The 21,965-nt window shown below is 53.2% G+C and overlaps 1 protein-coding gene across 1 annotated transcript in view; it reads right to left on the bottom strand.

Moving 5' to 3' along the window:
• The window catches only part of LOC143171930 (E3 ubiquitin-protein ligase ARK2C), a 47,409-nt gene extending 37,252 nt beyond the window's left edge, over window positions 1-10,157 (bottom strand). Inside the window, exon 1 of the mRNA XM_076361113.1 lies at window positions 10,059-10,157. Coding sequence (XP_076217228.1) covers window positions 10,059-10,119 — 61 coding nt within the window. The 5' untranslated portion in view covers window positions 10,120-10,157. The remainder of the gene's footprint in view (window positions 1-10,058) is intronic.
• Between the last annotated feature and the right edge of the window lie 11,808 nt (window positions 10,158-21,965).

The following is a 21,965-nucleotide window of genomic DNA, read 5'->3' on the forward strand; positions in this document are numbered from 1 at the left end:
AGGAAGGAGAGGCAGGGGCTGACATGACCTCCCTTGTTTTGTAAAGGGTCAACTACATTTTGCGACCTCCCACACCGGGAACACAGCCTTTGCTTCTCCAAGACTCATCTCAGGCATTAAAGCACTTTCTGTTGATTAAATAAATCCGATTCCTGCACGCACTAAAGTCACAGCATGGTTCCACAGTACAAGAACACGGAGGACTGGGGCAGTCTATTCCTGACCACTGCATGCTTTCCAAGTGAGGACTAAACACCGAATCCATCTCTCGGATATGAAAAAAAACTACATCTAGGTGAAACGTTTCTGTACGAAAAACCCAACTGAAAGATTATGATGAATTGGTTTTATTCCCTGCATCCAGTTGATGCTGTTTCATTTTCTGCCACAAGATAGCATTTCACTTCTGGGGTCATGGCATATTTCATCTCACTTCAAATGAACCATTTAAAAGGCTTCCCCTCCCCCCCATTTTGCTGAAAAACTCAAAGACAATATAAAACTAGGAAGATAAATTTTGAGCCAGTGAACCGGAAAATAATAATAATCAAAACCAGATATCTCTATTTTCACGTAGCTCTAGTCCCCAGAAACTCAGGTCAATAGAAGTGCCATCAGCTGGGCTGCTGGTCCACCACCCATCGCTCACCCGTGCATCCCCCCCCACTGCCGCTGGGACACAACGTCCCTCGCTGTGGGGCCCAATTCCCGTGCAACATTCCTCCACGTCACAAATGAGTTGCCATTTTTTTCAGCTCACAGCTTCAAGGAGTGACCTCGGAGACAAGAGTCCGGCCACCACTCGTTAATTTAACGTGGGAAGGAGTCAGGCAGAGAGCTGAGCAACAGATTAAGGATGGACGATGGTTTTTGCTGCTGCTTTGGTAAAAGCAAGAAGGTATTTCACTCCCTGGGCTATGGGTCACCCTTCAGCCCTTGCAGATGGGAGGTTGAGGGGCTCCACCTCCCCACATCCCCACAACCTCTGGCTGCCTCCCGCCCACCCAGATTCACCCATGCCATCATTTCCCACCCAGGACAGATTCACGCACCGGTAATCAAAATGCCAGACAGCGTAGGTCAGTCTGCAGCCCCCGGCCAGGTTTGTTGCTTACCTCCAGACTCTCCCAGAGCTGCCCTTGACACGCGATACAACCATTATCTCAGGTTCATACAGACGTTTCCCACTCAGGCCAACGAGGGCTGAGCAAAACCAGCTTAGTAAGTGCTTTTGGTACACGATGGATAAAATTTTCTCCGTTCGGCCTCATGCCTGCAGCCCATCGATCTCGAAGGAAGGCCTGCCCAGAGGAGGGAGTTTGGGGCTGCTGACGGGGCTTTGCAGGTGGCCAGCGTGGGAGGGGATCCTTTTTTATAGGGTTGCATACGACCGAGACATTCACTATTAAAAAAAAAAGCCTTGTAACCCCAAGCCCACTCATGTCATGCTATCTCTGCGCAGAAAGCCTCCTCGTTCCTTATCTCAGCCCCCGGAGATTTGTGGGATATCACAAATAACAGCTGGACAACATAAGGCTTCTTCCGACACACTGGTTGGTCCCAACATCTATAAAGCCCCATCGTGACGGACCTGAATGGACCAGTAGTGCCTGGGGATGCTACATCTCCGATTTTAGTCCAACCCTGCTCTTTTCCAGATGTTTTGAGTAAACATTGTGGGTGTGTGTCCCCCCCCCGTTCTCACACCTTAGATGCCCATCTCCAAACCCTACCAACACCCTCACCTCCCACCAGGAAGAGCGGAGACCAAAGACGCTCAATTTTGGCCAAGCAAAGCTTAATCCACTCCCGGTCCCTCCCAGCTCCTAGCGTTGAGGGAACGTCTTAATTTCAATTAGCCACTCGTGCAGTAAAATCCCCGAGGAGGAGGCAAGCTGTCAGGATCCGACCCTCCAGGGTTTACCACCGTGGTAATGCGAAACCAGGCACACCGGCAACAAGATGTTTATAGCCCAGTGATTCATAATACTGCAGAGCTTGCAGGAAATGTAGCACCATTCATGATTAAGAAAGGCTCTTGTTTTCTGCTAAATATATAAAATAATCACTCATCCCCTGAGCAGCAGATGCAAATTATACATAGTATTAGCCTCATATGCCAACCGCTATAATTCCAGTGCAGCATGAAGCCATTTCCCAAGGCTCTAGAAGTCCCTTAATCTGCCTTTTGACGTCAAATGACAAATTTCTTGCCTGGGATCATTAATGGGATGACTAATGAAAGCCAATAAGTGAATTTATAAATGAAATTAAAGATATTAATATCAAAGGCCAGGCTACAAGAAAGAGAAATGTGGATTTAGCAAACCACAACAACAAGTGCAGTAATCTGCATGAGATTTACAGCTCCTTTCCTGCCGGGCAAATTAGAGACGTGGTATTTTCCGCCTGGAGGACTTGGAAACTGCCAGGCTTGACGGACACCTCTCCTGAAGCATTAGCACCCCCATTACCTTCAGAGGCTGCCTGAGGCTTAAAAAAAAGCTCCTGCTCAAATTCGCCAGCAAGTGCCATGCCAGGGCTGAAAATACACTGATAGTCTTGCAAAGATAACTGCATCACTAAACCCTCATGCAAAGAAAATACCTTTGGACTGTGGTCAGTTTGCTGCCAATTACTTTTTTTTTTTTAATTAAAAAAAAAAAACCCACCTCAAACTAGATTCTCATCTTACTCATCCCATTATAAATGCCAAGCAGCTCCTATAAAAGTTGAGGACTTATTTTGGATTTATTCACGTATAAACAAGTTCAGACCTTTCCAGCTTGGTCTCCGATCCCGCGTCCAGGCAGCTTCTCTACAAACCCACAGCTCACTTCTGACCCCAGCTGCTCCTCACTGAGGTTTGGGGCTCACAGGAGAGTCTATTTAAGTCTCAGCTCCCACCAGCTGATGATGATCAGCCCTGACTGGACCAGACAAACGTCCTCCACTGCCCCCAAGGAGCACAGACAGATGAGATCCTACCCAATGCTGCAGGCCTACATAAGAACAGGCACCTCCTCTGCTATCAAAAAAAAAAAAAAAGAGGAGAAAACTTCCTTTTACCTGTAGACACCCAGTTTTCAAGCAGACACATCATGGAAACAGGTTGGTTGGGCAAGTGCTCATGAGTGGTGCCTCCTCACGCACCCACAGCTTCCAAAAAAACCAAGATCCCTTTGGATATATCAGGACCTTGAGCGAGCGGAGTGACCGAAGGAAGAGTCAGATGCCACCAGGAGAATGAGAAAGCCCAAAGACACAACGCGAAGCACCGCTGGGGAGGGCACATTTGCTAGGGGGGCGTTTCCCAATCCCACCCTCCCACTGGAGGAGCCCAACGTGGGGAGCAGCTGCAGCACGGCAGGTGCCCGAGGGACTGTGTTTCTGAATGTCTTTTAGAGACCCCCCCCGAGCCTGGAGAAGACGAGAGCAGGTTTTTGGAGCAGCTCCTAACCCAACCCTGGCGTTGGGTGCCTGGACACCTGGCCTGGCAGGCTGTCCAGCTCCATCAGAGTCCTGCTCAAGGTCCCTTCAGAGAAGTCCCAGAAGGTACCCACGGCCCGGCTTTCTCCTCATTTAGGGAAACGGCTGCTCCTTGTACCATTTGGGGAAGGAGGTGGAGGACCGACACACGGTAACAGCTCTACAGCATCACTTGAGCCCCCCAGGGAAAAACAGCAATGGCCAGTGGCTCCGTCTAAGCCGATGGTCACGCACACCTCAGGGTGTCACCTCCAGGCAGGGCAGACGCTGCGAGCGGCCAGGAGCACAGGGATACGGGGCGAGAGACAGAGACATCCAGGTCCTTCTCCGAGCTACCGAAATCCTCATCCGAACATCTCCCCGCAGGCACATCCTCACTTCGAAGGGTCCCCGCCCACAGGTACCAAGCTGCCCCTTATTGCCTCTCCCCATAACCTGCGTCTTCACTGCTTCCAGCATCTGCTTTGCTCCTGACCCCGGTGGGCTTATTCACTCAAACCAAAGCAATGGTCTTCATTGAAGAGCTACAAACCATACATGTGCAGCTTTCCTGCAGGCACATTTTACAGCCTTTAAAGGGAGGGAGAGAAAACGAGAGTGGTTAAGGACACTTACCAAGAGGGATCCACCACAGCACGTGCCAACCAGCCCAACCCAGCTGGGGCTGGGAAATGTAAAGGACCAGCAGGCAGGAAAATGGGTGAGAAAAGGTCCCAGGAGACTGCAAAACTGAGCAGAGGAGGAGCAAGAAGGGTTAAGTAAAGGTGGTGGGGAGGCACGGAGCAGACATGGGTTTGCTTTCCCTGTGTCCTGGCTCTGCTGAGCTCTGCCAAGCTCAGCCCTCCGGCACGGGAGCCTGGTCCCTGCAACGACCAGGATCTGCTGCTCTGGCTGAAAAGTGATTTGTCTTTTTTTATTTTAGAGGGAGAATTTAGCCACTTCCAAAAGACCTGAGTTTCCCCCTAAGAAGGTTTAGGAGTAAGACAAGACCACGCAAGAATTAAACTGGGGGGTCTCCCATGGGATCCCGTGAGGAGCTGCTCCCGGGCACAGCACGACTTGGGAAGCCCCGACCCCTCTGCCGACTGACCCACTCCGTCTCCCCAGATTGAACTAAGAAAGGGAGAAAACTATCATTTTCCCCACTGGGTCTTAGCCCCGCTCTTGCTGCCCACCTGCAGGTCCCTGCCCTGGCCCCACCGCAGCCACACGTTGCCCTTCTCCTTCCTAAACCACCGCGTCGGCTGAAAAACCTCCCGAGTGTTGTAGCCGACTTCTGAGTTTTGAGCACCAAGTTTGCGATAAGCAGCAGTTTGAAGCTTTACTTTATATACTACCCTTCAATCGAAAAGCCTTGTGCTATCGCCCGACTCCCAGAGCTGCGGGTTTATGTAGAAACACCCAAATACCGTGAGATGCCCAAGAGTCACGCGACATTTGGCGGTGCCATCACACCTCTCTCAATTGCAAAACCAACTCTGGTCTTGGAGATTACGGATATCGAAGATGATCTAGATGTAGGAGAAGACCTTCTGCAAAGTCTCCCCTTGCATTTCTGGCACATTTCTGTAATGCTCCCCAAAACGAGCCTTCCCGGGTTAAGGGGGAGGAAAGGCTTTTCTCTGCTGACCTGCTGCAGCACGTGTCCCTTTTTGAACACCTCTAGAGATAAGGCCCTTCCAGTTTTGACACGAGGCAGCCCCAGCGCACGGTTTGGGTGTAAACCAGCATGTAAACGGGCTGGAGGGGATGCCCGTGCCCTCGCTACCCGGTGTCGTGCCCCGCAGGGCCCCCGAAAGAGCCATCCTCCCCTCTCCGGCCACCCCTGCACCTCCAGCGGTTGCGACCACCATCCATCTGGTCGGTGGAAAGGGATGAGCCTGTCTTGGGATGCCACACGTGCTCCCCGTGGCACTTGGGGGGGGGTTTCTCCTACAGGTTTGGGAGGACGGGGCTCCCGCGCTTGCCCCAGCAATGCTCCATCCTCCCATTTCAGCAAACGAGGCGCTCCCCAAATTACGAGCAGGGTTTAAAACAACAATGAAAAAGGAAGCTCAGACTTACTCTAGGACAGTCCTTCCAGAAGGTTCACGGAGGAGGACTCGGCACGAGACCGGCGACTTGGCGAGGTGGTTACGGCAGCGTCCTGGCGCCTACAGATCTCGCCCCCCCGGTTTCGCACCCCGCACTCTGTCCGGGATGCACCGAGCGATGCCGGACTGTGTCCCCACCGTGTCCCCACCACCTCATTCCCCCCCCCTGGCCACGGCAGCTCCTGGGTTTTGTGGCAAACACCCCCCAATCCCCCCCTGCCCCGAGCTTCGCAGCTGCGTTTGCTTTCTCGCTCGGGCACCAACTCACCGGTTCTTAAATAACACATTTCCACGGAGCCGGATCCGCGCACAGCAAGGTAAATCCAGATCAGCTTTCATTAGACTTTGGGGATAATTCCTAATATGGGCAAAATGTGACCACTATTTGTTTACCTTTTTCTTAAAAATGATGGAAATTGTGGCAACACCCCAAGCCCCGTGTGAGAGACAGATCGGTCCAGCTCCCGTTTGGCATCATTAAATGCACGCAGACGTGTATCAGACCTTTACACAACCCTTATATAAATGAATCTCAGAGCCCGTTTTGTTCGTGTTTGGGATTATCTGTCTCCCTGTTATTGAAAAGAAGTTATTTAAAGCAGCCCAGGAATACAGGTCGGTGCTGGAGAGATGTATAGGCTTTATAGAAATCGCTGCATGTGCCTCCACACCCACAGCAGCACCACCAGCACGTGACTCGTCTTGCGTTTCCTCAGCCCGCGATGCTAAAATCGAAAAAGATTATTTTCTTTGTACCAGGTGGCTTTTCAAGACTCGGGAGTGTCAAAGGAATTAAGTCATTAAATTGTGGATGCATTTGATGGATTATGAGCTGTGAAAGCCTGGTGGTTACTGACTAATAAGGCTGGGAGGTGGAGGGGGGGGGGGGGAATGTTTCCTCTCATAAGGATGTGTTTCTAACAAGACAGGTCAAAATATGATGCGGATGATAAATTGCTTAGTAGGAGTTGCCATTAACCCAGCAGCTTTCTGTATGATTAGATTACCGAGGTATCCTCAGAGTATATTGACCACACAGTTTTGCTCTGTATTAGCGCTGATTTGCAGAAGTTATTACACTGGGGGGGTTATTACACCCGCTGCAGCAAATCCGCCGCTCCTAACAAAGGGGCAGCTGGCGGCAGGTGTCCGTAGCGCGAGGTACGTTTCGGAGGGGACTGGGTTCATCCGTGGCGGGGTTTCGGGGTGGGGTAGGAGGGGATTCATTTTTTTCCACGCCGTAACCCAAATCTCATTGTCTCACATGGGGGTTGAATTAAAAAAAAAAAAAAAAAGGAGGGGGGGGGAATAAAAAAAAAGGGGGGGGGGGGGAATCACATTGGAAAATGGATCAGCCCCAACAGGCATGCACGTCTCCCTTCATGCAAGCGAGAAGCACAGCCTCCCTCCTCGGGATGCGTACGGGGACATGTGTCACGCACGGAGCTCAGCGCTGGCCCGGGGAGAGGATGGAGCGAGAACAAAGGGCCACAGCATACACTACATCCAGGGGGGGAGCAGGGGGGCAACCCGCTTGTGCTCATACCGGGGGAGGGGGGGGGGACGGGGACAGGATGGCCAAACAGTCATCGAGATACACGGAAAAGGAAATATGGAGAAGGAAATAATAAATAAATGTTTAAAAAAAAAAAAACAACCGAACTCAGGATAAAGCTAGGAGGGAGGTGGAAAGGCACGGCCTTGCAAAATGATGCGTCTCTTCGAGGGATGCTGGGGTAAGGCAGGGTGGGTTGCTGGAGCCACTTGCTTTTGTTTTGTTTGCTAGCGGCTCCTCTTGAAATTTTAGCGGTGGGAACCCCTGACCTGCTGAATTTGTCTTCCTCTCATTAAAGACAAATAACCAATCCTGTGTCTCCCCACCTTCTGTGGAAATGCAATTAAGACAAGATGCTCCCCCCCACTCCAACCCCAGCCCCATCTCCTGCTTTCGGGAGCCCTGACTTCCCTCAGTTTCTGGCGGCATCCAAGCCAAAATTGGGAGGTTTTACAGGACCATTTTGCAGACCTGGGAAAGGAGGCCTGGCGCAGGAACAAGGAGAGGTGACTGGTATTATCGCTTTGCGGCTGCAGCAAAATTGCTCGCTGACCGCAATTTGGTGGTCCGTCCCTCCCTGCTTCCAACATTTTAAGGTCCCCGGTGACTTTCTCCCAACCCCATAGTTTGCTCTTTTGACCAAATCGGGTTATTCAGAAGATGGTGGGCCTGGAGGCTTCAAGCAGGAAAATGTAGTTACAACATTAGCAGCTGGGACGGTTTTACGAGCCCTGCCTTGCAGGGGTCTAGCGAAGATATTTATAGCGTGCCAGTCGCCGTGGGACCGAGGCACGGCAACTTCTCGCCTAGCAGATGGCGGGCAGGGCACTCGCATATATGTATAAATATACAGCTAAGAGATTAGAGGGATTTCCCCCCCCCCCCCCCGGGTTCATTTACCTCTTGTTAATCAGTTTAAAAAAAAAATAAAATTAAAAAAAAAATACTTCCCCCCCATCCATCCAGAGGTCATCCCTCTCGTTTTGGTATCAGTCTGGTAAGGAATGTGTAATGTTGTAACTAGAATGAAATAAGCGGCAGACCCTTCATCAAACACCTCTCTCTTTTTGATTAATAATGAGGGCTTGGATTTACACAACTTTTTTTTTCGGCTATTCTGCGGTAAAACAGAATTCTGCATCGGCACAAGGGTAATACGGACTGTGCGTCTAGGGAGTATGTACACACAGACTAATGCTGAGGGTAGATATGGGATGGGATGGGGGGGGGGGGGGGGGGGAATGTATTAAAAAGCCCCCAGATCTGCACTACGGGGGAAAAAAATCCACTCACTCAAACCTCACGATGGGGGAAAGCAAGGAAAAAATCTAAACAGCAGGATACGACAATAAATGGGAAAACAGCAATAGAAAAAGCACACTAGGTTAATATAGGAAAACTAGTTTCTTTATTGAGAGATCGTATATTAGTATTAGTGGAATCGTGTGTAACAATGTCATCATGCACACAATACAAAAAGGCAAGGCCCACCATGCTATGGAAGGGCAACAGAACAAAAGCAGCGTACACTGAGCAGATGTATAGGCTACAGCACATTACATTTCAGCAGGGTATGTCTCTACAGAGAGATTTACATCAGAAACTAGGTAATGTAAAAAAATACAGACCATGCTTTAGTTTTAGTACAAGAAAAAGGTGAAGATACACAACCAAAGGATATTCGATACAGAAAAATTACCCACAAAATAAGAACAGGAAGTAATTTAGCACAGCAGAAAAAAATGTTATCCCTGTTTAATGGAAAACCATTTTGCCAGTCGTCTCTTTTCGCAATCAGATTTCGGGGGGGGCGTGGGGGGGGGGGGGGGGGGGCGTTCGCCACGTCTGAGGTGCGCTAATGGGACGGGACACTTGTGGCTGATGGGGACGGGCGGGATGGAGCGTGGGATGGCCGGGCGAGCGGCTGGGCGGGCGGGCGCCCACGGGGGACAGCTGTCGGCTGCGGTGTCGCCGCCGCCGGGGACAGGGATGCTGCACCCCTTTGCGGGCGACTCTCGCCAGCGCCGGCCAGCAGCTTTTGGGGGGTATTTTAGCCCCAGTTTAACCACAGATCTTGCTCTCCAGCTCTTTTCCAATTTTATTTTTGGAATTCAGGCCAGTTGCGTTTCCTTGCTGGATTTCCCCTCCCCGATTTCATTTTTTGGGGGTTTTTTTTGGCCGCAATTTGGGGGCGTTTGCCTCCCCCCCACCCCCCAAAGCCCCCCAGGAGACTCTGCGCCCGACGACCACAGCAAAATGAATCCACTTAACAGGAATTTACAGTGCAATGTACTCAGCTAAACAGGATGAAGGTACAAAAATGGCTGTTATCGGCTACAGCTACGCTGAAATGGCCTGGTGGCTACGCTACACGGCGAGACGGGGGGGGGGGGGGGGGGGAGAGGGGGGGTTTAAATTAAAAAATAAAATAAAATTGAACAAATAAAAAGAGGAAAATGGATCTACCGAAGCACAGACGGGAGGTGCAGGCGGGAGCTGGGGAAGCGGCGGGCGCCGGGGCGGCCCCGGGGGTGCGGGGGGGGGGGGGGTGGGGGTAGGGGGGACGGGACACACGGACACCCCCCCACAACGGGCGCTGCTGGGGGCTGAGGGGGGGGGCGCGGAGCCCCGCGCGCCCGCGGAGCGAGGCGGGCTCGCCCCAACCGCCGACCTGACGGCGCGCGGGGAGGGCTGGGGGGGGGGGGGGGGGGGGGGGGGGGAGAAGCGGGCGGCACCCCTCCTCCTGCCGGGGGACCCGGAGCCCGGGCCGAGCCCGCCGGGCGGGGGGGTGGTGGGGGCGGCGCGCTGCCATACGCGCCCGGCCGCGGCCCCCGCTCGCCCACACCCCCCCCCCCCGCCCCGAACCCCGCGCGGAGCGGCCCCGGGACGCGAACCCGCGGCCCCCGCGCACGGCGCGGTACCTCTGTTGCGCACGGAGCCGAAGACGGGCAGCACCAGGTAGCCGACGTGCACCAGGACCATGCTGCGGCCTTTGTGGCGCGGCCCGGCCCGGCCCGGCCCGGTCCCGCCGGCCCCTCCGACGCGGCGGCGAGTGGCGGCCGCCCGCTCCGCCGGCACACAAAGGCGCCCGCCGCCAATGGCAGCGTCCCGACCGCCGGCCGCCACGCCCTCCCGCCGCCACGCCCCGCCCCCCCGGCCCACGCGCCGGCCAATGGGAGACGAAGGGAGGGCGGAGGGCGGGGCGTGCGCAAGCCCGCGGCGGGCGGGCGCCCGCACGTGCGGCCGCTCCTCCGCGGCCGCGCGCACGCAGGCACGCACCCCGCGCGGCCGCGCGCGTGTGGCCGTGCGGCGGGGGGGGTAGTCGTGCATGTACACGCGTGTGCACACGCGCGCGCGGAGCGCGCACGTACGCGCACAGGCGTACACGGCTGTGTGCACGCAGGCGCGGGTGGACGTGCGCGCGCACGCAGGTGCCCGGGCGGGCACGTGCGTGCATGCAGCGCACGGGCGGGCGCAGGCAGGCAGGCGGGTGCACGCGGGTGCACGCGCACACGCGGGTACCTACGCACGTACACGGGCGCTGGCGCGCGCGCACTCGGGCGCGTGCCCGCGCGTCGGCGGGCGGGCAGATGCACACACCGTGCACAGGCGCAGTGCCATGCACCTGCGCGACTACACGCCCGCCCACCCGCGTGCAAGCCGGCGTGCAACCGCACGTATTCACGCACAGAACACGGGCACGCGCCCCACCACCGCCACCACCACCACCACCACCATCCCCCCCGCCAAGGCCAGCGGTCGGCACGCCTGGCGCCCCAGGCCGCACGCAGCCCGGCTCTCCCCTCCGCACGTCTCCCTCCGCACGGCGGCCCGTGCCCCCGCGCCCCGGCCGTGGCCCATGTGGGAGACACGCGTCGAGTCGGGCCCAAAGCAGAGGATGGCGCCGGCCGCAGGAGCGCGAAGGGGCTGGTCCCCGTCCCCGTCCCCGTCCCCGCAGGCGACACTGTGGCCTATTGTGTCGACGCCCCAGTTGCCGACGGAGCTCGCTCGTCGGGGCACCGCCGACCCAAAATGGCTCCGGCCGAGCCCAGGGAGATGCAGAGAGCTCGCGGAAACCCCACGGGGCGCAGAGCCGCCCTCCTCATGGGGCCAAGAACCCCCACGGCTTAAAGGAGGACAACCCCCCCCCCCCAAAAAAAAAAAAAACAACCCAACCAGAACCTCGTCCTTGTTTATTTAAAACCGTTTTAAAGAAGTGGGTAAGACCCCCGTTGCGTAGGGCGGGTTTCTGTCGGGGCAGAGGGTCCCGGGAAGCATTTTACTGCGCTGCCAACCAATTTTTTGGTGGCCTTTCCACCCCGGCCAGGCCGGGGGTTGTTTTTGCCGCCGGCCGCTGTCCCACCGGGGGGGAGCCCCCTTAATCCCCGCTTAGCTTTATCCATCCCGTGCATCTGGCAGGTTTAAGCGCTCGGCAGCCTCCTAACGTCTATGTGTGACAGATTTGTTCGCCTGGATTATTTCATTGGGTTTGTCATTGGGTTTATTTTGTGTGGTTTTTGGTTTTGTTTTTTTTTTCCCCCCTGATCCGAATTAAAACGGGGGCTTGGCAACCTGGATCTGTTTAACCCTTTCCCTCCCAGCCCCGCAGCCTGAGGGCAGATGCCGGGCCCGGCTTCTTCGGAGCTGTGACATCCACCCGAAAGGACTCTTTCGGGTAAGGCTTCGCACCGCCGCTGCGCCGAGCTCCCCTCAGATGGGGAGTGCCCAGTGCCTCCCAGTGCCCACCCCATTTCATCCCAGTTTGGATTTTGCCCTCCTGCCTTGCCCCCCTCGGCGTCTCCCAGGAGGCTGTGTCGACCCCAGGAGGGTTTTCAGGGCGGGAAGGCTGGATCTTGTCCCCCGCTGTCACCGTGCTGCTCTGAGCAGTGCCCACGGCCGCAGCGCGGCCATACTGGATCTGCAACGCTCCGTATCTGCAGGTACCACACGTCGTCCACACCAGCACGAATATTTCCAAGGAAGGAGCAAACCTGGGTGGTTTTTTTTTCCATGCCTGCGCCGTAACGAAACGCCTCCCGTGCCCCGTTCGTGGTGCGGCATGGGAAAACTACGGCTTTCCACCCATTTCTGCCAGTGGCAAGAAATCGCTTCCAGCAGCAAGGTGCGATCTGCTTGATCGCGCCGTATTAAACACATCCCACAAAGGGACATGTCTGTAAACGCTAAAAAGCCTGGAGGGGGCTAATGTAGCCAAATCCACGCGTGAATCAACCAAGGAGAGATTTCCACCTCGTCTCCTCTTGCCCGTCCCCACCGTGATGGCTGCAGGACAGGTCGCGCGGGACTCCCAGGACGTGCATGGACCCTGCAAAGCACCCTGGCGTCCCCCCCCCACGGTCCCCTGAGATCGCCGCTGGCCCCGGGCCGGGGGCTGCAGCCCCGTCACCGGCTCCGGTTGCCTTGGGCAGCTGCTCCGGTGGCCCCCGGCCCCGCCGCGGCAGTTGTTGTGGGTATTTCGCGGGGCTCAGCCCTCGCTGCTGTTGCTTTTCGTCCGCACGTGCTCCCCCCCCCCCCCCCAACCCGGGGACACCTGATCCGTCGCTGGGGCTTTGCATGTCACGCAGATGTCGCAGGCACACGTTGACGTTAAAATTAGCCCTTGGCTTCCTCCTGCCCGCATGGCCGGTGCCTGTTGGTGTCCTCCGATGCAGCTTTTGGGGTCCCAGCACACCCAGTTTGGGGCATCCTCCCGCTTTTGCTCCAAGCTCTCTTTAATAATTAACACCATGAAATTCTTCTTCAGCGTGATGTTCTCCAGCCTCGTGGATGTCGCATGTGCTACCAGTGTGTCTGTGGAGTAGACGTGTTGGAGATGCTGCAGCACAGACATCGGGGCACCGGGGCTCTCTCACCCCTCGGTCCCACGGGGAAGGTTTCTCCCCTTAGCCAGGCACGCACAGAGGATATTCAAGAAATATAAATGTGATACAGAGCAGTTGAGAAGTCCTGGGGCACGTACGGCCCAGGATCATCAACATCAGCCACCATCCTCGGGTGGATCTGGGGGTGACGGTAACTCTCAGCTCACTTCCAGACCTGGCGCTCGCCCTCTGCCCACCTCAAAGCCCTCGGTAATTTCGATGCGGTACAGGATTTTTCACCTTCTCTGCAAAAACCGAGCTGGGTGAAATCCTTTGGGAAGTTGGGATGGTATCAACCGGCTCAAAAACTGATGAGCCAGCATCCCTCAAACTTGAGGGTTTTTTGGCCGACCTCTGGCAGGACATCGGAAAAACCCCGGTGAAGGACTTTTTCTGGCAGTTTGGAAGCCACGGTTTGCTCAGGACGGACATCTCACGCCCCCCGAGGCCATCTTATGGCAGGATGGGGAACAATGGGATTGACGGCATGAAAAGACCCGGTGCCTCGCTCCTGGTAGGGATGAAGTATAATTGACGGCGTGATCTCTTTGCTAGATGGTGGTCTGAGCCTTTGATTATTTTCTGATCTTCAGCTACATTTTGGGTAACGATTTCCTTGGGAGCACGTCTTGACGTCAGTGGCGATACAACCACGGCGTGGCCATGGCTGGACCTTTGATGGTGCTTCTAGGGCAAGGGTGGTGGGAAGGGTGGTGGGTCTTACAAACCCCGTTAAGAAGAACAGGTCTGGGGTTTTGAGGGTCTCAAGTCTTAGATGGGGGGAGGCAAAAAGCCGCTTGGGAGACCAGCGCTGAAGAAAAGAACCTACAGGGAAAAGGGAAGGTGGAAAAATTAAAGGCAAAATGAAGAATGGGTAGAGAAAGGGTGAAAAGGGAGGAGAAATCTCTCCAGCAAACACCATAGCATCGTACCGTGCCCGGGAGCGACAGCAACCCAAACCCAGGTGGGGAGCCAGAAAGTGGGGGGCTCCTGGTTCGTGAAAGGGCTTTATGTGAGATTTATTTACGCTGAAGTTTAATCTATGCTTATTCGGCTCCTTTAGTTTCTGCCTCCCTGTAATTTTCTCTATTCTGCCTTTTACCGCCTTCCTTTTTTTAATTTCCTCCAAAAAAAAGAGAGGCGAGGTAGACAAAATCATAATGCATTCGCTCAAAATTAAAATGAAATATTTCAGCATTTCAATTTTCCAGTTTTACGGGGAGAAAATAAGAAAACGGGTAAAAACCTCACATCCAAAGAGCAACCATTCGGGAGATGAGACCGAAAACACCGTGCCCCTATTTTGCCAGAGCAGATTTCAAATACGCAGCCCAGGATTTTCTCTGGAGGAAAGCAGGAGGCAGTTTTTCCTCCTCCCCCGAGAGCGGGGATTTTCGGGAGCTCGCAGCTGCTCAGAGGGACGCAGTGCCCACCCAGGGCCCTCCTGAGCTCGTTTAAGAGGGATCGCAATTTACTGCGGCAAAGGGGGACAGGAGGTTGCGATGCCCCCATTTACGTGTAACCATTTTGCTAAAACTGAACTATTTTGCTTCGAGGAGTTCCATTCTCCATTTGCGCGGGTACAGCAGCCTCCAAAGTACTGTCATTTTTCTGACACGTGACAGTTGTTGCAAAATGGGAGCTGGCGACGTTTCGCTGCAGCGAGTTCGGAGCGGGATATTGGGGCTGATTAGATTCTTCCTTCAAATTACACTTTTAACCGCACATCCTCGACATCGACCCTGTGCCTCCCTACGGAGCAGGCAGGGATGGGGCTTTAGGATATTTCGCATCACCCTTTTTCAAGAATGGCCCCAAACTCATCCTTTCTCCTCCGTCCTGCCCGTATTTTTGGAGAGCAGAGGATTGCCTCGGTGGTGCCCCGGTGCTGTCCCCATCCCAGCGTCCCGCCAGCGCCCTGTGGCAGCGGCTTTGGGATGCAACCGCAGGCGGTGTGAGAGCCGGGGCAAAAGCAAAGCCCTCTCCTGGCAACACGCTCGGCAGCAGCCTTGCTGCAAAGCCCCGCGGTTTCTGCCGCTAATCAAGGACTTTGCAATATTTTAGCTGTGAAATCCGCTCCTTGCTCTCAAGGTGGCTTTGCACTAACCAAAAATAAGGCAAGGTCGATGACCCCTGTCCGCATTCCTAGATCCCAGGCTGGAAACCCGGGGAAACGACCCTCCATCGGACCCATCGGCGATTAATGGCCTCGAAATCACAGCTGGGTGATTTAATTGCGGCGTTACATCCGGATGATTCGGTTTCTTTTGCGCTTCCTGGGGCTCGTTTCCTCCCTACGGGATGGATGCTGGCTGCACGGGCAGGATCCAGCCAAGGCAATTGAGTCCAGCATGGTTAGGAAACCCCCAAAATTTGGTCTTTTCACATCCACAAGCCTTTTTGGCTGTTTCGGGGGGCCCTTTCCCCCGTTCTGGGGGATGCAGTGGAGGGTGCGATGGCAGCCCGCAGCCCGTATCCTCCGGCTTTGGTGCCATCTAGTGCCTTCCCACAGGCTGCTTCCAGCCCGGGCTTTCAGAGCTAAAACGTCGGTGGCCAAATTGCATTAAAAATAATGACTATTTCTTGCCAAATTATTTCCTTTGCAGACTGGGTGCTGCTGAGACCCCTCACCTCCACCCACACGCCCCCACCCCAGCCTTCCCGTGGGGCTGGGAGCCAGTCAGGCTGAGCCTGGAGCACCAGGAATTAAGGGGATTCCTCCCTGGGGCACGGGGAAGGGGGGAAAGTGTGTGTAAAGCTTATTTTGAAGCATTTTGGAGAGCTTTTCTGAGCATTTTAGAGTTTTGCTATTCCCTTGTGCAAGCCGGGAGCGCTGGTCCAGGGCAAGACCTCACATTGGCCATCGAAGGATGGGAGAGCTCAGCATCACCCCTCCGAAAACTTGGCCGTAGCATGTGGTGCTGCTGCTTACCGGGGTATAAAGCATTATAAGAACACTTTTTTGGCTGGCAGGGAGCTCAGACCCTCCCAGAAAGCATGCTCCCTGCCTCGTGCCGTGCCCAGGTGGGTCTGCTTTAAAAATTGCCCTAATTCTTTCTCCTGACAAGCAGCTGGAGGAAGGAAAGGTTGTGCAAGGAGCCAGTGGTTCCGCAGCTCCAAGCGGGATGGGGTATTTAATGGCCTGAGACTATGTTTTAGCAGCACCCCAGCCACAGAAAAGGTCCTCGGATGCTCTCGGGAGGTGTGGAGGACGGTCAGGTGTGCACCAGGGCCTTATCCTCCTTTTGTAATGGAGGAGATGAACTAAACAGCATTTTCAACTGGCCAAGTCTTGTCCGAGGCACGCTGTGAGCTGCCTTTTGAAGTTATCCCTCTTGTCATTAGGATTTACTCACCGTGTTTTGTCTTCTGCTCTGGGTGTCTTCAACCTGCACCCTGCTCTTCACCTTCCCACCGTTGTTTCCTAATGGCTTGAGTCTGCCCTGGGTAACCCCAAAGGTGACCTGCACCCATCTCGCCACCTCTGTCGGGGACAGTGGTCTTCAAACCTAGGGGGGACCCACCCTGACTGATGAAAATAAGATGGAAAAAATAAACCCAACTGAATGAAGAGCAATATCGAGACCAGTTTTGCATCTCCTGCGGCAGCGGAGGGGCAGCACGCTGCTCTCGGCTCCCTTAATCACATCCTGGGCATCGTGTGTCAGGGCCTGAGGCGGTGGCATGGGCTTGGTTGCACAGGAGGAGTCCAGGGGCTGTATTGGGGCTGTCTGATGCTTGTCATCAAGGATACGTCTACAACACACCCATGGCAAATGAGTGCATCAGCACAGGTAAACACACGGTCTTCAATTATTCAAGGGAAGGCATCTGCTTACTCGCTCCAGCCTAAGTAATGCATGATCATCTGAGCAGCTTCACACTTCCTCTGAAGCCGACAGCCACCAAAAAGCCACAAGATTGTGTTAGGCGTTAAGGGATGGGTTGAGCGTCTGGTTATTTAGTACGACCTGGGGTTGTTGGAGCAAACCTCCACCCAGCCGCGAGCACACGGGGAAGGTCATACCGTACAGACGCTGCTTCTGCTACGTGCTCCTGGCTCCCGCGTCTGGCTTTTCCTGGGCCAGGCGTGGTTTGTGGACACGTAGCGACTCCCAGTGATTGGATTTTTCATCCTTTCAGGGACTTTTTTTAATGAGGGGTATTTGGGAGGGTGGTTGGGCAAAGCACAGAAATGTGGGTGTTTCCTCAAGCTGGTGCTCCCGTGTCTGATCACCCACCAGGATTTTGTCTGGATAATCTCCATTGCTCACCTGTCTGGAGCTGAAAACGGCTCTGAAGAGCTCTGCTCCTTCCACAGACCGAGGGTGAGCTCCTGTCACCGCCTGTCCAGCCTAATATTCAGCGTGGGATTGGAAACGTGACACTAACAGTCCAAGAAAAGACCCAGCACGTGTAAAGAACCATCAGAAATGAAAATGATTTGACAAAACACCCAAACCTGCAGTTTTTCCTCCTTGGGATGCATCTCACAGACAGGCAGGGCCCGTCTCCCACCTTCGCTGAGGAAGGGAGAGACCATCCCCACCAGGGATGTGTTTACAAGCCGAGGTTTTGGCTGCCTCTCTCCACCATGCTGGAGATGACCCTTCTGCCCAGGGGTTGGGGATCTCCTCCAGAAGCAAGAGGCAAAGGTGGAGGAGCAGTTAAGGAGTCAGCCACCAGCTGCCCTCGACGACGTCGCACTCCCATGGGTCCCACCCTCGTTGGTACCCCACATTGTGAGGATGCCTCCATCCTTCCCCGCTCCCATGCAACAAGATGGGAAGCTGAGCAAGTGCAGGCCCTCAACCTTCAAGAGCCAATCCCGAATGCTCAGAAGAACCACCGCTTTGGCCCAAATCTATTCATTAACCCACATCACCGCTTTATTTAAGTGGAAAACGGGTTTCTTAGGGTGCCCTTCCCTCTTGCTGCTCTGAGCAATACGGAGATGAGGAGTGGGGATCCTCCTCTCAGGGACGTGCTGCTGACCAAGAGAAGGAGGAAAGCCCGGCCAAGGTGGTTTCCAGCCCGCCACCGCATCGCAGAGAGCTTTGCTGTGGCTCTTCGCGCAGACGGCGGATCCCATTAGAGCTGTAAAACATTGGCAGAAGGGAGGTGTTAGCGAGATGTCAGAAAACAGATCCGTGGCGCTCGGCCGGTGATTTGTAACTGGCAGAGCTCCTGCGAGGGGTTTTTTTATTTGGCAGTTTTGTCACACGCGGTCCAGGGAGAGTGTGAATAAATGGACTCAAATGGGAAGTGTAATCATGTGGAAAAGCAACACAATTACCCTTTCATGAATCTCTGTCATATCCCGTGCCAGGTAAGATGAGCTTTGAGTGAGAACACATAACAAGTGATCCTAATTTCTCATTAGGATCTTAAAATCATCACTCCAGCCCAACCACCTCTGACTCAAAAGCTCCTCTTTGGGTTTACAGGACCACTGCCGGCTCGTAGCACCACGGAAAAACATCTCCTACCTATCTACAACGCCAAAGGCGGGATTTGAACGCGCCCTGCTTCGAAACAGCAGCTTCCCCTGGAGGCCCATGCTGCCAAGTGCTGGGGCATCCAGAGGGCTATAGCTGGAACGATGGGGGGAAATCAAGAGTATTTTAGGATGCAGATAATTAAATCGGTTGGACTCGATCTTAAAGGTCTTTGCCAACCTAAATGATTCTATGATCTGCCGGTGGTAACATTAGAAAAGATGCATTTTCCAAGGAAGCAATGGAAAGTCGCTATTTTTATGAGTGACACTGTCACAGAGAGTTGGAGATTTCTACTAAAAAACTGCTGATCACACAGGGTTGTGCAGCAGCACTGCCAGTACTGGAAGACGTGGATGAGGTCGGATGAGCTGGAGCGACGGACGTGGCATTGGAGTTCAGTCATGTCAAGTTTAAGGTGGACGCACAAGCACCTGGCAGAAAGGAAACGGGAAGATTTGGGTGTCCTTGATCATGGGCCAGCCAAAAGCTATCAATGCTATGAAGCCATGGGCAAAGCAAATGCGATCCTCAGCTGTGTGAGACAGCTTTTTGTCAGAGCCACGCATAGGAAACCCCCTGGAAAAGGCACCGGCCGGACTCCAGCAGTTCTGCATTCAATTTGCATCACCTACAGTAATGAACAATGAATTTGACGGGGGACTCTTGTTTCTTTTTCCAGCTCCGATGTGGTTGCTCTGGATTCACCCAAAGCTGCCTACGCAGCTAATACATTTAGAAAATTATCTGAAATTAAACTCTCAGACAGTTTTCCCCTGTCCACTCCAGCTTTGCCCCGAGATTTACGGTCTGAAGGATCCCTCCTTCCCAGTAGCTGGCACTTAATTCTAATTTTAAACTGAATTACAAATCCAGATGACTAACCAGCTCCAAGAGAAAACTTCCAAGGGGCATTTATGAATCAGTAGTCGTAAGGACTCTCAGGACTGCATTTATACTTTCATAAACTCCCTGGTATCGAGATATAGACCTGGGGGGGTTGGACTCCTCAGCTGCTGTTTAGTTTCAATAAAAGGAGGGCGTTCATCTTATTTGCACCAAAGACAAAAGTAAATGCAGGGTTCGTCCGTCGCAAGTTTGCATTTTGCAGGTGCGCTGCTCCTTTCCTTTGCAGACAGAAGGGAAACTGCATCCCCGTGATGCTCTGGAGAGAAAGCCACAGCAGCTGACATTCACTTACGACGGCCCTAAAAAGGAGAGGGGGAAAAACAAGTAGTGTTTCAGCAAATGGAGGTGATGGACTCGGCAAAGGACACCATTTACAGGTTCTCCAGGGAACCGGGGAACTAATCCACTTAGTAAAACACTTTCAGTCCCCATTTTAAGGCAAACTAGGTTTTCAGCCAAAAAATTAATCTGCATTGCAACGATTTCACTGGGAAAAGCAATACAAAATCTAACCTGTTTGGGTAGCTTTTGTCAGTTCTCTTATTGCCCCAGAAAAGACAGTTCCCACAAAGCAAAGCGGCCCGAGCCACGAGGGATGTGCTGAGTGCCGCAGAAATTTTAAGCTTTCCATTCAGTGTATCCTGAAGTCCAAAGGCTCCGGGTATCTCTTGGTGATGGAGAAAAAAGATTCAGGAGATACGTCAGCTCTCATCTTTCCACATCTGCACCAGACTCCACAGCGCTGGTCTCCCTCAGCTGGTGATACACACGAAATAAAATCCGAGTCTGGCGTCCACCTCCACAACCACCACCAGGCCCAGAATTTGTATTTTCGAGCTTCGCACAAGCCAAGAACTCAGTGGGGCTGAAAAGCCAACTCACCTCGCTCGTAATCAACCTTGACATTTAAAACACATGGATAAACAGCTCTCCTCATTTTATCACGAGAAGGCTCTCGGTGGTGCAAAACATCGGAACTAAAGCAAACTCCCCTATTTAGCTGGAAATGTAATGGATTTTATTATTATTATTATTCCTATTTCCATATTGGCTATGAGAAGACGGGCAGGCAGCGGGACCCTAAGTTTAGCACAGCGCAGTTACACTTACCATCCTTCTCTTTACTTGCAGCTGTAAATTCCCCGGTACAATTTAGCGGTTCTCCAAACACTGTTCAGCCCGGCACCACCTCTCATGGTCTGCGAGGACCTGCCCGGAGCTTCACAGCTGGTCTAACACATCCGTTTCAAATGGCAGTAGATCTGAGCTTGTCGGCACTACCTGGCTGCGTGAGAAAATCCGAGTGTAACGTCGGTCTTTCAGTCAAAGGGTCTCGCTGACCAGCAGAAGACAGCTGTGAGGATGGGACAAGGGGATGCGGTCGGAAAAATACCGGTATGAAGGTCGCTCAGGCACCCGGAGGACTGCGGCGTGTGGGAAGATGGAGGCTGCGCAGAAACCGCATCCCTAGAAGGGATTCTGCGGAGCGTGATGGGCAGCGGCCGCTCGTTACTGCTACCTGGGCATCCCCTGGCATCCCCCCACCAGCGCAACAGCGAGAAGCGGCGGTCCTGTCCTGCTCTGGGAGAGAAAAGCAAGCTTCTGCGGTCAGGAAATCACGTTTACATTCTGGACGTTCAAAATGAAACGCAGGGAACAGTGCTGCATTTGGGCAGCTGTAACCCATTCCCGGAGCTTAAGGCTTTATTCTGGAGATGCGACAAACAGCAGCGTATTGAATGGAAGCGGGGGGGGAAAAAATCCCAAACAAGCTGATATTGTTTAAATAATACACTCTATTTTATTTTGTCTTAAAATAGTTTAACCTTTATGCTACAGACTTGTTTCAAAAAACAGAAGGTCTCATCTTGCACCAAAAATATATATATTTATATATATATAACACTCTGTTTTATTATTATTATTTCTCCAAAGACCATTAAATACTAGATGGAAAATGAGAACTAAATAATGAGTGTCGAGAAGAATCAAATTTTTTAACTAGAGTCGCACGTTTTAAACATTTATATTCTAAGCAATGATTTGTCTTCACTACAGAAGATTCCAAGTTCACACTCCAGCAATTCAGGAACTGCTAAAACCACGAAGGGCTTGAGCCAATGCACACTGAAGTCGATGGAAAGCCCCGCACCAACTCCAGTGGGTTCTGGATCAGGCCCCCAGTGCATTGGTTCTTAAGCCAGACAACGGCTAGCATTTCTCTTTCCTGCTGAGAAGAGCAAAACCGTCCAGGCACCTTTTGCTCTCTTTAAAAAAAACAAAACAAAACAAAAACCAAAACAAAAACACTTCCTAGCTATCCAGTGATTGCGGTTTTCAGATCACTACCCTTTCAAATTTGTGAAGAATAAGAGAAAATGTAGTGTTTTAAATAAAAGAAAACCTGCATCAGACTACAATACATGAATTGTTTAAACAAACACAGTGCACAATTGGAGGAAGTTTGGTTAGGACGCAGTCGTTTTTATATATACATGGAAGTCACATCATATACAAACTGAAAAACAAGAGAGTTAGT

This window comes from Aptenodytes patagonicus, chromosome W (assembly GCF_965638725.1).
Source record: "Aptenodytes patagonicus chromosome W, bAptPat1.pri.cur, whole genome shotgun sequence".
NCBI classification, from domain to species: Eukaryota; Metazoa; Chordata; class Aves; order Sphenisciformes; family Spheniscidae; genus Aptenodytes; species Aptenodytes patagonicus.